At 38.8% G+C, this 16691-nt stretch overlaps 1 protein-coding gene across 2 annotated transcripts in view; it reads right to left on the bottom strand.

The window, feature by feature from the left end:
- SEC23A (SEC23 homolog A, COPII coat complex component) overlaps positions 1-16258 on the bottom strand; it is a 30893-nt gene extending 14635 nt beyond the window's left edge. Inside the window, exons 1-11 of one of the 2 annotated variants that reach the window (XM_059819399.1) lie at positions 16063-16258; positions 10983-11224; positions 9066-9123; positions 8713-8799; positions 7306-7542; positions 7118-7197; positions 6070-6214; positions 5566-5724; positions 4615-4730; positions 2292-2415; positions 1060-1140 (exon numbers count right to left, since the gene is read on the bottom strand). In XM_059819399.1, the coding sequence (XP_059675382.1) occupies positions 1060-1140; positions 2292-2415; positions 4615-4730; positions 5566-5724; positions 6070-6214; positions 7118-7197; positions 7306-7542; positions 8713-8799; positions 9066-9123; positions 10983-11203 (1308 nt within the window). In that variant the 5' untranslated portion in view covers positions 11204-11224; positions 16063-16258. Of the gene's footprint in view, positions 1-1059; positions 1141-2291; positions 2416-4614; positions 4731-5565; positions 5725-6069; positions 6215-7117; positions 7198-7305; positions 7543-8712; positions 8800-9065; positions 9124-10982; positions 11225-15778; positions 15813-16062 lie in introns of those variants that run through there. The other variant, XM_059819400.1, reaches the window with a different exon arrangement.
- Positions 16259-16691: the final 433 nt, after the last annotated feature.

Below are 16691 nucleotides of genomic sequence, written 5' to 3'. Positions count from 1 at the left end.
ATAAAAAGGTTTTGGAATAGAAATTAATCATGATATAAGTGCAAGGCAACAGACATGAATTCACAATTAAATTTTCTATTACCTCCTATGATTTAAATATGTAGCTTAAATAAGGATATGCACATTTAATTGTTTTTTGGGGTTTTAACTTTTATTGTAATATACGCAGTCATTCAGGTGGCAGGGTTAAGAAAATCTGTACCAGACCACCAAGAAAAAAAAAAAAAATCACGATGATTATATTGAGATTTTTAGTTCACAACGATGCAATCATAAATACAAGGAAAATTTACACATGAAAAATGCTTGATTAAAGCAGGCCATCTGCAAGCACTTTCATACTGGAAAGTGCTCTATCACACTGATTGTTAGGAACAAAAGTGAGACTTTTCAAATGTAAGACATTTTGGTTACTTGCAGGAATTGTTTTTGATTAGTAATCAAATGCAAAATTAAACTGTAATAATATTATTTGATAAGAAAATAAGTGATGATTTAAGTCTGATGTAAATTTAAAGGAGTTATTTCAGGAGCCTGTAATAGGTGGATATTCTAATCAATTAATTAAATGTGCATTTGGTGAAACAGCCATGCAAATGGAAAGATGGGGTCAAGACAAAGGGGATGTCCTCCTGTTCTCTCGGTCTTTCTAAAGAAAGTATTTTCATGGTTCTCTGTTTGGATAAAAGGACATAGCTCTGATTTTAAGAATAAAGCATGCTAACTCACTTTCTACTTAGTTTCTGCTTTGCCAGCATATAACTTTTCTGTAATAACTTCAAAGCAACCACTCAGTGGACAAACCTAGCCAAGTAACAAGGGATCTGCAAGGTCTAATACAACTTGAATCTGGTCTAATACAACTTGAATCTAATCTAGCAGTGAACAGGAGCTTTTACAAAAAACAGCCCTTGCATGTATTTGATTTAAAACTGGTAAAAAGTAAACACTCTTTGTTCCATTTATGGAAGAGTTGCAGCCTCTCTTCACATCCAGAAATCCTAAATCCTATTTTTCCATAGTAGGACATTACCTGCATTTTCAGCAAAGTTTACTTACATTTTCTGAGACACAAGGTCCTTTAGAGTTGAGAGACACACAGGGTCCAATCGCTCCAGAAATCTTTACTTCTCTTGAAGTCTTCATATTTAGAAGAAAAACACACATTAATATGTCACACTAAGAAGAACTCAGTCTTATTTTATCATTAGTTAATGAAAACCTCAACAGACTCTTCATACCTTTAGGAAAGGTTATACATATAATAATGCTTGATACATTTAGAAAAACTTTTCATGTGCTCACTTTCTACACTTAATTACGTATGTTTGCTGTACCAATTAGTATAGCTGAAACAACAGCATGAACATAAATTAAAACATGGAGAAAAGCTGCTGTTATTTATAAACCTGGGAGCCTAGAAAGTATACTGGATAATGTCTATTTTCTAGCAAAGTAATTAAAATATTCACAAGATGAGATTAAAACTGAAGACTGGTAAGATAACCCTGTACATACCCCACACTGAATTTATACTCTCTATCTCCTAAACATATTTAGTTAAAAGCAAAATCCAGTTGTTTACATTCTGCCAACATAATTTTCCTGTTTGAAGTAATTTGTACATTCCTTTAGAACTGAGGCTCCCTCTTCTCATTTTCCAGGGTATTCCAACAAAATTTACAAGAACACGTGCATGAAAAAAGAGGAGTTCAATTATTTGTCCTGGTAGTAACAACTTAAACAGAATTCCACTGAACAAGAAAACAGCCCCATATTCTTCTACAATGCAGGACTGTAATACTTTGCAAGAAACATCATGGAAGACCATACCTGAACCTACAGCACATTCAGCTCGAAGTTTCTCATAGGAGTGGAGGTGAAAATGAACACTGTTAAAGTACCAGAGTGGATTCTGGTAAAGATGGAAAATGAAAGGAAAGCTGTCCTGAACTATTTAGAGAAACTGGACCTAAAACCAAGAAACACTCACTACTGATACCAAAATCTATGCAGACAGCATTGCGAGTTTCTAGCAGAAACATTAATTTTAGTCTAATTTTAGCCATCACTGAATGCACGGTAAGAAGGAACTAACATTATACTTAACTCACATTTACAAAATCACAGAACTGTAAAAAGATAGCTAGGCAGTAACCAGCTATGTCCAAGCCAACCCTGAGACATCTGTTTAGCATGTTCCTAAAAATTACTTAAAGAGCAGAGATTCCACAGTTCTTAGCCATCCTATTCCTGTGTTTCACTAACACACTGCATTTTTTTATTCTTACCTTTATTTCTAATGTGCCACCAAATCCCATTTTAAATTGTCCTTGCATATCTTTTGTGAATACTCTCTGAAAGGTTTGTTTGAATAAAGATGTATTGAAAGAGTCTCCCATTACCATGTAGCCTCTAGACAACAACAAAAAGAACAAACAAAACCTTCACGTTAAAACAGATTAATTATTATGCAGTAATTTAGGACAATGGATTTATATAGCTTATTTCTATTAAAGACTAAAACTGATGACAGTTCATGGTGAGGCGCATTTTTGCCTTCCTAAAATGGACTATCATTAAATTAGTCATTTGCTACAATGTTAGGGATGAACATTGTAAGTGAGCTTCTTGCCCAAACAGCATCTTAAGGTTATTGTGATTATAATATATAACAAAATCTTTAATTGGGAAAATACTATACTGGTCTTCAACACTACAAATGTCTCACAACCTCGTCAAGCGAAGTCAGTTAACTACTTCCAATATTCAATATTCCAAATATATTTCCACACCATTTTATTTTGAGTAGTTCACTCATTATTTCAGCCTTAAATCTACGCTCAAGAAGCATGACTTGTTTTTATGCTTAGCAATATTCTGTGGATGTAACTGCAACAGTTGCCACTCATCATAAAATATCATATAGTGCATTTAGGAAATAGTAATGAGAGATATTACTGTTATTCATCCAAAAATATTAATTAAGTCATATTAGTAAAATACGTTAATAGGTCAAACATTACACCCAAAAAGTTATAGAAGTTTTCAGGTAGATACTCCAAGATAGAAGACAATAGATATGGGCAGAATCAGAAATGCCTCGCTGTATGTAGGATGTAACCAAAGAGAAAATAGGAACAGCTGCAAGAGAAATGGACAAAGTATACATAAAGGCTAGTTTTGCTGGAGAGCAGAAACAGGGTAAGGTGAGTCACAAGAGCAGAGAGAAAGAGCAAAATTACACTGTAGTATATAGAAAAATACAGCTTGGGTTTGATGCAGAAAAAGGAACAGGAATCAATTGTGCAGGTGAAGTCATAAACTTAAAGATCCTAAGCATTGGCAACTCCCATGCTAAGGCTATACAAAGACACCTCTGAAAAGAAGTAAACCAGCAGTGACCAGCATGGCCAAGCTGGCCTGAAACTCAGTGGCATACGTTCATCACAGCCTGCGGCTGCATCTCTCATCCTTCTTGGTATGCCTAGAAACGCAGCATGGGCTTAGGATCCTCTATCATATGAAGGTATTGACAGACAACTAAGAAGGCCCCTTACCCAGAGATATATCAGTTATTAAACTGATAAGCCAAGATGCTTGATTTAATTTTACCTGCAGTTGGTATTGACACAGCTGAGAATAACAAGCAAGAAAAATGAGCTTGGCAAATGAATCCAGGCAGAATACAGAAGTCAAACCTAAAAATCAAATGGTATCTAAAGCACGTGGCTATACTAGCAAAGATGAAATATTATGAGAGCACCAAAGACCTTCAGAAAGAGAAAGAAAAAGAAAATACAATCTTTGAAAAAATATGGAGGAAGAATTGGCAGGATTTACAAAATTAGTGAGGTACTTAACATGCAAGCAAGAGTCAAAAGTTATCCCAGACAGTAGATCTGCATATGAGTAAGGGTGAGGGTGTCATCCACAGTGACAGAAAATATGGGAGTGGTTTCATGAGAAAGACTAGGACATGTTTTGATCCTATTAAAATGAACTGATGTCAAGACAAGCTGGAGGGAACACAAGACCATGTCTGAAATGCAGAACTGGATAGAGGGAGCAAAAATCAGGAGCAACAAAAGTATCTGATAATCACCTAAGACAGTAGTTGAACCTATGAAAAACAGTATATAGAAGAAGGGCATAAACAAGCCAGAAGGAATAACACAGGGGTTTGTACCACTCTGAAGAGCAAGAAAAAGGATGATGGGTCCTTATCTCTACTGAAACCTGCAGCTTATATATACACTCACACTGAAAAACAGCGAAAGTACATAGGATAAATTGCCTGTTTAAAAGATACCCATGTTATTTAAGCCTCAAACAGATCATATTAAAAAAAAAAAAAAAAGAAAACCAGCAAAACCAATTATGGTAACAAATTTGCCAGAAGCTGAGAAATTCCAAAATTCTGGTACAAATACAGCCATCGCAGTATATCAGAGTACATTTGTGGGTTTGGGTTGGTTTTTTTTTTTTTTCTGTTTTTTGTTTTAAGTAGCAGAATGCTTTTGGTAAGTGTTTCCTGTTAAACAATTTAAAAAAAAAACCCCACACCAAAAAACTGCACCTTCATATACTACTTAAAAATGAATAGGCACATACCCAGTGTAGTTGGGACAACACTTCATCTCCAGAAGACCAGTCTGATCCAATGCACATGCATATATGTCAATAACATGACCATTTGTTGCAGCCCGATTAGCCAGGGCTTCAAAATGCTAAATCCAAGATGAAAATACAGTTCATAGCAATTTATGACGTGAACTCTCCTTATCTTCATATTAAATCCTAAACTCCCAAAGTTTTTCTAAAACAACATTATCAGACTTTATTCACATCATATTCTAATACCAGCTAAAAGAATATTTTTTTCCTAAAGTTAAAATTGAGACTGGAATTTTCAACACCTGTGGGTTTTTTCTGACCAGCTGAGAACCTGACTCACACTAGACAGACCAGTGGTTGCTATTTAAACTAGAAAGTGACTGTGATTTTTTCTTTTTAAACTTTGCATTAAGTACTAGATCCAACACACAGAACTGAATTTACATTTCTAATCTCAAGTGTCTATAATGACAGGCGCCTGTGATTGAGCTAATCATTTAAGCTCCCATTATAATCAAGTTAAGATGAATTCAACAGGTTTCCGACACAGTTCACCTGCCCAAATGTACATTTAAGATGAAACGAACTATGCCTAAACTCTACTGCCTAACCCTTCCTCAACAACAGAGACAGTTTTGAGCAGCTGTCTTAGAAGCAGACAGCCTTACTCTAGATATATCATTTAGTCACATGAATCTTCTCTGATTTAAACAGGCAAACACTCCAAAGAACTTTAATGTAAAGCTACACAAAGTCCTAAGTCAATATACTGAAATTTCTGAAGAAAATCCTGAAAATACGCCACTATTCAGAGACAGGTAGACAAAACCACAGAATTCCCACCTCTTTATACATTTGCTACTACTAACAATATTTTACAGTGCCAGGCAATGTAAGTATTTACTTACTGGTAAGATGCCTGAAATATCACCCATGATCATCTCTTACCTTAGTACCCTTTTTAACATATTTAGCATTGTCTTTTTCAATGTCATGCCACGATCTTATAGGTAACTTCAATTCATCCCCTACAACCATGCCAGGTCCTTGAGTAGCTGGTCCTCCAATGAACATCATTATACGTGCACCAGTATTAGGAAAAGTGCACTGCAGGAAATAAAAGACAAATAAAACCATCAGGTTTCGCTACAAATTGAACAAAAGAAATAGCTATGCAGGTACTTACCACGCTGACAGGATTCTAACAATAACAGTACTTTTTCCCCCTCCCAAAACTTAAATCCGCTGTTAATTCAAAGTCTCTATTATGCCTCATTAAAATGTGTAAACACTTACGATTACTCTATGTATGTAAGGGATGATATCCATCAGAATCATCATACAAATCTAATATGCAACAATTACTAAGGTTTTTACATACTGATTGTGGCAGCTTTTCTGCAACAAAATGATCTGTTTACATATTAGCACAACTGTCGTTAAAGCTATTACCTCAAGGAGCCCTACAGCTATAGAAAGAGCCACTCCAGAAGAACGCAAGGGCCGTTTTCCTTGTGGAACAGGCCAAGGATCCCGTTGCAGTTCCCCCAAAAGATCAGTAAGATTCATGTCAATTTTCTGCACTGGTTGCAAAAATCTGTGAACAAAGACATGGAATTAGTTTAGATTCAAATTGTTAAATAAAAATTTTATCAGTTGCTCACTAGCAATATATTAGACATACCTTGGCAATGTCTAATTCTAGATTCTAGTCCGGATTCAGAGCAACATCTCTGCCTCACCAAGATAATGCAGTTTGGTATTGCTACATACACAGCATATTCAGGCTAAGAACTTCAGCAAAGAGCTTTTAAAACAAAAATTTACTGACTTAAGAGATATCACCACTATCCAAAAAGAACCCCATCTAGTCAAAGGAACACAGCAGATGATGACCTATGAATCTCAAAAAAGAAACTCAGGTTTCACTACTTCAGTGAAAATCAAAGATCAGAAGAAACATTAATGTATTAAGAATTTTTTGTGCTCTTTGCTACACAATGTCTACAAATGCAGCTATTTCTTGAAAGGCGGAGACTGCAAAACTGTCTCTCTCTTTGATCACTTCATCAATTTCTTCTATGTCACCGTGGGATACACAGGAGAATCAAACACCAGTCCACCATCTCCAAATGAGAGACAGAAGGGGAGGGGAAAGGAGCAGAATAGGGAGAAAAAGGGAAGGCAAAACTGGACATCCACGTAAGAAAGGGGCACTAAAGCAGCTATTAACACTTTCCAGCATACCAACCAACAGAAGCATCATCATTTACATATAGTATGCCTATATCACGTTCTCTCAGAACATTTCCAAAGTATCATCCAGATGATTTTATTATCACCCATTAAGTCTTTTCATCCCAGTACAAACTGTAGGAAAGAAACAGCCTATAGCCATTAGTCTCCTAGTAAATTTGTGCCTGATCAAAAGGTTCAACTGTCACTTGATTGTAAATCAGTGCAGTCAAGGTATGTTTTTTAGACGTTTTAAGCACATTACCTGTTAGAAGGTGGTGGCTGCTGCACTTGAGGACCCCGGCCAACTTGTGAAACAGCTACTTTTGTAAGCCCTAGCATTTCCTGTAGTCAAATACATAAGATTTTATTACAAAATTTGTTTACAGACTATTTGAATTTCTTCATCATCATCATCTTGGTGATTTCTTTTTGTTTGCTTTTGTGCATTACCTGCAGTTGTTTTGCAGATAGGTCCTTTGTTCCTCTAAAGACGTAACTTTTGGAAATTCCTTCACAGCCAAGCTCATGAACTTGCACCATTCGGCCAAAGGTAATGAGACCTACTAATGCAGTTGGTGGCAGGAGACTAAGTGACATTTGCATGGATTCCTTCAGAGCTTGCAAGTCTTCATCTTCCATGCATGTGTCCACAACATAAAGAAATATCAAAGGCATCTGAGGACCACGCTTTAAGAAACACAAATATAATCACATGAAAAACAAATCTTGCAATATTTACAGGATCAAAAATGAACAAATAAAGAACATTTTGTAAAAGTTTTAATTTTAATCATACTAATAATGTCAACATTCCATCTAACTCACCTACCTCTCAAGTAGTAATCAGTATCTGGGGCTAAAGAGGAACAAAATCCCTACCATAATGAACTCTGCACAAAAATGAAATGCTTACTACAGAAGAAAAAAAAAATCGTTTCAGGATAGCATGATAGTTTTGAAGCATGTGCCAATTATATACATGTTTTAATATATAATGAGCTTTTATTGCTCCAAGTGAAAGTAATAGTCATAAAGCTATTCACAATTATAAAATATTCCAACCTGATGACATTCCATGGCATTTCACCTCATAATTTTACTCTAGAGATCATCAGCAAAATTAGTTTAGAAAGAATAAAAAAAACTGTATTATGAGCAAATACTCCCTTTACTTGGTGTTACAAGAGTTGGCAAAAAGTAGAGATTCTGTTCAGTCTTCACTCTGCTTTTCATAACCTGAATGCCTCACTGAAGTCTTCCGAATTTTAATCCTCAAAAAAGGAATTTAGAGATTACGAATTTGTAACTGCAAATGTTTGCAATTTTGGGGTTTAGGTCCATTTTTTATTTAAATTCAAATAACTTCTATCCTAAAAAAGGATGAATATTGAAATTCAAACACCTGAATTGAATATGTATTAGCTGTTTTCTCTAAACCAGCTAGCCCTAAAACTAACTCATAATCATTCAAATACAAACTTAAATTCAAATGATTAATGAGATAAATCAACAATCAGCCAAATTTGAACTAAAATCATTCGAGCAAGCAACAGCAGTAAGCAGACCCCCAGCGCAAACACAAATTAAACCCCTGGTAAAGAAACAGACCTAACAGAAATATTGCCTTTAGAAGAGACTTTTTTTTTTTTTTCCTTCAAACCAGTCTTATTAGCCATCCTGGTGTTCTTACAAAAAGTTATGTTTTCCATTTCCAATTGATGACATAAATATTCAATCTACTAACAAGCACACATAGATTCACAGTCATTAAAATGCAGTGAAGAAATAAAATTGAAATTAATTCTTTTTGTATGTTGCAAGGCTGTAGATGTTAAAGATTTTGTTTAATGATTTTACCTGTACTACATATTCAATGCTGGAGAACTGAGGCAAAAGTTCAGCTGGTTGATTCATTTCAGATATGCCAGCATAGGTAGGAGGAAACTGCAAATAAAAACACAGAAATTAATTATAAACAAACGATTACAACTTCTACAAAAACAAAAACATACATATGGACTACTTTTCTCTGCAACAGATGTTCACTATTGCTGTCATGAAAAAAATCTCAATGCAATCTCTGAAGATATAGCTGCACACTCATGCTCTTGCTGACAATTTCAGTTCACAACTATAATTTGAAAAATGAGGATTTTCACTTTTACCTTACAAAACATATTTTCCATATCCTGAATGTTTCATTTTCTTACCTGATTTCTCTGATAACAGAAGTTGCAAGCCCACAGTTTTGCTCGATAATCCACCTGGCTATAAAAATACAATAAGAAAAGTTTATATAGCATGAGCAATTCATTTTCCTCCACTGACCCTAGAATACATTTTCTTTTAATTGTTCAAAACCACACTGACTTTGAAAAAGCTTCCTCCTAATATACTTTCTCCTAAATACCCACATAACAAATTCAAAATAAGTGTAGTCTTACACAGATATACCAGGCAAATTATTGTCTTTAGAGAGGAGGAATGGTCTTCAAGGAAAACAAGCAAAGAAGAAATTTAAGAATACAGACTCAACACCTTTATTAGAGACTTTCTGCATGGTTTTAGGCAAATTGTTTTAACTCTCCCTACCTTTGCAGTTTTTTGCTTTCTCAGCCTATGTGTATTAGCTGTCAGAGTCTGGGACTATCCTGAATATACATTATGCCTTAAAAAAAACGGTTCCAGCTTAACATCTATCTCTCTAGTCAAAATAACATTTTTTTCAATACATAAGCCTACCTTCTTTTATCTACATTTTCAATAGTATTCAAATAGTTAAAATAAAAAATGCAACTGGTATCTTCATGCCATACAGATGTCTTACAAAGTCCAACTCACATCTTAAGGGAAAGTAAACTTCACATGTTTTCAATGTACACGTCTTGCTATCACATCTTCTCCTGTCTACAAGGGCAAAAGTCTTTTTAAAATATCATTAAATCTTTGGATAAATCCCAGCATGCTGTAAACACAACACAGCTCTATTGAGATCAAATGATCTATACCAACTTCAGGGGCTGCAGATTATCTAGCCCGATACACTGTGCCACACAGACTTCAAAAGGTCCCCCCCAATTCAGTCTCTAATCACACCTTGTAAAAAAAAAAAAAAAAAGAAATCCAGTCATGACTTGCATAACATGAGATAGGAAAAATGTACACAATTCACTGTGATGTCCGGGATCTGACTGACCCTTTACTGCGTTGTCTTTCCATTATTTTTCTTCCAGCCCTCAATAAAAGATTATGCTTCTGAAAAAGTTAACTTCCGCTAAGTCTGACTTCCAGTATAATCAGCCCCGTGTCTGTTTAATACTGAAACACAATTTTACCTCTGCTTTGAAATTGTCCCTGCTTGGGAGAAAAGACAAGTCATTCATACAATTGAGTTAGTTCTACAGGATCTTTTACATCCTGTCTAATCTCTCACTATCACTCAGTACCTTTCCCATGCCTATCAAACTCCACCTTAGAAATTGTTCCATTTCTTTTCCATACTTCTGTGATTGGAATGACGTATGAAACACTTCCTCTGCTTCCAACATAAACTTATCCATGACTAGTCTACAATCATCTGTGCTTGTGCCAATAACACCAATATCAAGCCTACTTCTGATGTATCTATCTATCAATCTACCTACCTATCTATGACATCTTTCAGTTTCTGTTTTGGTAAACTAAACCAGCTAACCTGCTTTGGTCTACAAGTGAACTAAAGTCAGTAATAAACACAGTTTATTTCACCTAGAAATTCAACTATATCAGGGCCCAATAGTTAAAAAGATATAGCATAGTAACTTTTTACCCAAGTACTTTTCTACAGGCAAGATGCTGGAGTATACTAACTCACAAGATGTGTAGTTCCAGAAAAACAACATACCTAACCATTAATTAAATTAAGTACATTGAAAACATTAGTTAAAGGAAAGCTATATTTTAGGTATATATGTTACATATGCAAATCTATGTGCAGAAACTTCTAAGATCTAGAAGTCTGAGCTACATACTCATGTGAGGAGTACTTGAACTTCCACACATCAAGACGTTTTGCATAGTTTAACTGGCACTGTTCTAAAAATTGTTTGTAAGGATAGATATTGCCATAAAATATCTATTAGGTTTACCATAAGGGATTCAGGACAGCTCGACATGTGGTCCTACTGCACAAAACTGGCTCATACTGAATAGGAGGCAAGTCTGGACGTTCTTTCAGTGGTGTGAAGAGGGCAGCCACCGGGACTACCATTCTTGTAGCTTCAAGACGACTTGAAGGCCAAACATTCCAGCTGAATCTAACTCCATCTCTGTCCTCATTCTGCTGGATAAATTCCAGGAAGGTTGTCATGTTCAACTTCTCTGTTTATCACTATAATAAAAGAGATAACCATTAGCAGAATGTTGAAATGCAAACATTTTAAACCACTAAATATTGAATATACTTAATGACAATCACACATTCAAATACTATAACTGCATTACTATCAATAAACACTTGAGTAATGCTTCTAAAATCCTAAAAGCAACACACAGAATTACAAGGTGGAACAAAAAGGAATTTAAGACTCCTAGGATGCAGCAACCTCTTCAAAATAACAAATATTTGACATGGTGCAAGTTAAATACATAGTGTTAAAATAGTCCGTCTTCTGATCACTTCTTGACTCAAGCAACAAACTCGGACAAGAAATGTTATAACTACAGCAGTAATTCTAGGGTAGGTCAGAGTAGACAACATGCAGTACACTAACACAATATAAGAAAAAGACTTGCTTACACAAAAAAAATACACTCTGCTTTAAGGCCTTTCATTAACGCGTTTATTTATTCATTCTGCTCATTATTCAAGAATCATTCATTCTTGCAAACTGTTTAATCCTCTGATTTCTTTTAAGAATCAAATAGCAAAAAGTATTTCTAAGTGTAATGGTTTTATGTCTTCTGCTGTGTCAAATTCTGTAAGAATTTTTCAAATATGATTAACGATTTTCAGTAACTTCTCATGAGGCCTACAGGCAAATAAAAAATAGTAACAACACTATATTCCACAAGAGTACACTCCTAAAGCAATGCTAGGAAATAACTTTCTAAGTACATGTGCCATATTCCACTACATTATATATCACGATGCACCTTTCAACAACTGTTTGAAATCAAATTTACCATTTGGGGCACCGACCTAAGGCCTTCAAAATTTTTAGCTACAGTTACTCAGAAGCTGGAGCACTGAGGAACACAGACACATCTGAAAAGCTCAACAGGAGCCTGTGAACATCTGGGAAAGCTAGTAAGAAGTCCCCTGTCCCATCCTCCCCCCCAAAAAACCCCCTACACTCAGATATATCCACACTGTCCCTGACTACCTGCTGTATGCTTCCCACTACATTTTATAATGCATAAGTTATACAAGTTTTTCCAGCAACTAGGGTATCTAAACTCCCACTGCCTAATAATTAAGAATTTACTGTAAAAGTCTAAATGAACCACCTAAGAGGTAGCCTGGGAAAATACTCCTAGGTCTCATTTTAGACTGTACTGTTAATGAACAGCTTTAGACATGTAGGAATCCTCCTGAATTAGGATTTAAATCAGAAATTCTCACAAACACACTGACGACCATCTCAGCCCAGCAATTACATATGCTACAGAAGACTGCTGGAAAACTCTCCACTTCTAAAGACGTAGCTCTCTTTACTAAAACTATAATGACATTGCACCTTTAGTTTATATGATAGTTAAAAACTTTTCAAGTTTTTTTTTAATTATATTTGAACTTAATAGTTTTATTCTAATGCTGACTTTTAACAAAGCAGATTAACAACATCCATAAAAGAAACAGAAGCCCCACGTTTCATAGTTGGTATCATTAAGAAATAATCAACTGTCAGCATGTGATGAAAGCTATAAAAAGCAGTCTCAAAATTATTCCTATAAAACACAGACTGACAGGCGAACTTAACTCTGTAGAGCACCCTTCTCTTAAATTTCCACATGTGCAATCACTATCACTTATCTCCACACTGTAATAGAAATGTTATTATAATAGTCTGCCACCATTTTAATGGACATGTCACCTTACTGATACTAGGAGCAGATCTATGTGTCACGGCAATTGCAACACAGGGAACTATAAGGGACTTTGTGTAGAATAGTACTTCCACCATCACTTTTACTCAAACTGCTGCAAGGCCATTGGGGACTAAAATGAGCAAAAGCAAAGGGAGAGAATATCTGAACTCAGAATTAGTACAGAGGGATCAGGGACAGAAGAGAATTCAGCTAAGAGAGGAAAGAACAGCCTGGTATCTGAAAAGGATCTAGAATTTAAGAAATTTCTCTCCTAATACATCAAAATCTACCAATGCTTTGTGCAAAAGGTGAAGGAACATTATCCCTGAAAAAGGGGGTATTGATACCACAATTTGCCTGAGGAAACAATCTCAAATACAACCACAGGCTGAATAACTGAATAATCTCTCCTTTTAAAATTATCTCCTGAGAAGACAGAGAAAATTGCGACTTAAAAGCCATTTCAGCCATTCCATAGGCATCTGCTACGAAATCCACCAACTCCATCTCCATACAATGCAACATGAAGTCCCACTTTTTTTTTTTTAAGAAGACTTTAAAGTCTTCTCCACATTTTACTCTAGCTACATTTGAAATGGTTTTACGCGAACATTATTTTTACTGCTCAGTTACTGTTCCACAGAGGACAATATACAAACCCCAGTGCACAGTGACTAATAAAGTGCATATATACACAAAAGATTTGTTGGATTTATTGAGTTAAATATCATTACTGTCTAGTAAGGTATGCGTTTCCTATTCAGAAGGCAGAACTTGCTAATAACCAAATCTTCCTCCATCTTTTCTTCCATCCTTTTCTTCCTTTCCAAGAGTCAATAATGCTTACATATTTCATCATACATCAAATGTGAAAGTCATGGTCTAACAAGTTACATTCAGTTTCGATAGCATTGTTATAGCTATCCAGGCACATTTTCTGGGATAGGTGTGGAGATGTATTACATTACACCAGAATAGCAAACCCTCCCGACCTTACATATCAAACTTCATACACCTGAAAGCCATAAAATGCATACTGCCCACCTCGGAAAAAAAAAAACAGAGAGAAGTGATTTTCAGAACAGCTGAAGAGTAACAGCTGCTGCGTTGGGGTGATACTGCCTTAGCTTTGCTGAGGGACAGGACACCCAGATGAGACCAGCAGTCCTTCCTGGCTTGCTTCCTCCCTCCCGCTGCTGAGGCTGAATTTACCTCGCATGCCTGCACCATGGCAATCTCACTCTGTGTCACACAAAGAAGCCACACCTGAATTGCATAAAGTGTCACAGGCTGACTACACCTGACTATGAAGGCTTGATTCTCAGGTAAATAATAGTATTCATGTAATTACTCTGACTAGATGCAGGAGTACAGTTAGGACTTTCTAACCATCACACATATCAAATGTTTGATGTACCATTCTTTCAGCTAGCCCATAGCTGAATGAACAGTTTTGAAATACATTACTTTGAAATAACATTATTTTGAAATGCTTCTAGAAGCAACTGCCAACAGTAATGACAGCTGCTTCAAAATAGATTGTTCTAAAAGCTCCTCCTTCATCTCAGCACCTTTAAACATTTACACACCACACGTAAAAGTGTTCCGATACAGAAGATCGCCAAAACAATATCCACTAATCCTTGAAAGCATATACAAACAAAACCAAAACATTTCTCTGCAACATTTTAAGAGTTCCAGCATAAAGAGATCAGAGGCCCCCATATGTTTATGTATTGAAATACCACCGAATCAGTACAGTTCACTGTGCACTTTTCTTACAACGAACACATCCCTTCAATTTATTACGCGCTAGCAATCTAGTAAAATAAAAGAGATTAAGCCTTTAATCATTTTTTATGCCAAAATCAGCATTTCAGATACACATCTGCTTCAGTTCCAAGGAGGAATTCAAATATACGAGGCCAATGACTTAGTACTTATCTAAAGTAACTGCAAATTGTCAAACTGACAACATGAGAATTTCATTTTCACTACCCAAACACGGCCATCCTCCAAACCTGCTCTCCCAGTTTTGTTCACCGAGGACTTTTTTTTAAACCACCAGTGTATGTAATAACCCACCTAAATTAAAAAACACATACTCAAATGCAGCAGGGCCTGCCTAAACACAGTTTTTGTGTAGCTTTACGTAATATCGCGAGGCTCCCCCGGCAGTGGCACGACGCGGGTACAGAAGAGCTCCACGCCACGGAGCTGCAGCCGCTGCCGGAGTGAGCCGCACTTTACACCGGGCGCAGCGGCGGCCGTGCAAAGGCCGTGCCCCCCGGCCCTACCCGAGTGCCGGCAGCCCCAACTGAGGACGGGGCTCTCGGCGGCTGCTCGCACCGCCCCAGCCGGGCTCCACGGCGGCGGCCAGGGTGGGCGCTCCCCGCCTCAGGAGAAGGGGCGCACGCACCCCTGGTTCGGGAGGCCGCGGGCAGCGCTGACCAGCCGCCGGCGGCATCCCCGGCCCCTCAGGGCCGTCCGGGGGCCCCGACAGCAGCTTCAGGCGGCCTAGGGATTCCCCCCCACCGCCACGGAGAGCGGCGTGAGCGCCCGAAGCCTCGTGAGGGCAGGCGGGCAGCTCCCCACCACGCTGCCTCCTGGCCCAGCAGCCGGGCGGGGGCCCCACGGCTCGACGGCGGCGCTGCCCCCCCGTACCCACGCAGCGCGGGGAGTGGGGCTGCCGCCACGACGCCGGCGAAGGACTCCGCTCCCGTGGCACCCCCCCAGCCCACGACGCCGGCAAAGGACTCTGCTCCCCGTGGCACCCCCCCAGCCCGCGCCGCCGGCTGCCTCCGGCTCCCCACGCCCTCCGCTGCCCCCCTCAGCCCCTGCCCTGCCCGCTCACCCCGCGTCCCGGCCGCCGCCTCTCCCGCTCTCCCCCGCACGCACGCAGCCGCCGCGGCGCTGCCGACGCAGCCAACATGGCTGATGGGAGAGTCCGCGCCACGTCAAGGGGCAGAGAGCGGCGGGCCGGGGCGGGGGGTGGGCTGAGCTCCGCGGCTGCCCCGGCGCAGGGGCAGCCCTTGCCGCGCCCGGCTGCGGACCCGCTCCCGCCCCGCCAGCCCGCCTGTGGCCCTCCCCGGCGAGCGGAGCGGAGGGGCCCGGCGTCAGTCATCCCGCACCGCTGACCTTCGCTGCACCGCCCTGACGGCTGCTGCTCCCGTGTGCCTGTGCTTCTTCCCTGTTGGACTTTCAGATTTCTTCTAAAGATCGTTTGTCTCGATCTCGCTCTTAAAGCCGTTCGGGAAAGGAGGCATCCCGGCCACCGGGGGAGTTTTGCCTCCTCTGCCCTTCGGCTGCGCTCGGCTCCCCCGGGCTGCGCCTGTGCCCGCGGTTACCGGAGCCGTCCTCGCCCCCGCCTGTGGCCGTGCTGCTCCGCTGCTGCTTTGTCCTCTGCTTGCGAGGGGCTGTTCCAGGGAAATCCTCGGGACCAAGCCAGCCGGGCTTCTGGCAGTGCTTGAATTCACCCTGCTTTTTGCCCATCTTCCACCATGTGTATTTATGGCAACTTTTTAATCTGGAAGATTGTTTACATGTTTCTTCGGAGCCTGGAAAAAAATATATTTAAATTATATTCCTGGTGGGTTTTGGCCTGAGACAATGCTTTATCACATATTTATAAATATTTAGAAATACGACAAGTTTATTTGCTATCCGCGCAATAACTTTCACATAGCTGTAACTGTACAGTTTTGTTCAGGTTTTTTTGTTAGTGTGGTTATCTCTTTTCCCCCAAAACCCAAGTTATAGGGACACAT

Source organism: Gavia stellata, chromosome 7 (genome assembly GCF_030936135.1).
Source record: "Gavia stellata isolate bGavSte3 chromosome 7, bGavSte3.hap2, whole genome shotgun sequence".
NCBI classification, from domain to species: domain Eukaryota; kingdom Metazoa; phylum Chordata; class Aves; order Gaviiformes; family Gaviidae; genus Gavia; species Gavia stellata.
Note: the sequence above shows the minus strand (reverse complement) of the source record. Positions and strands in the feature narration are given on the sequence as shown.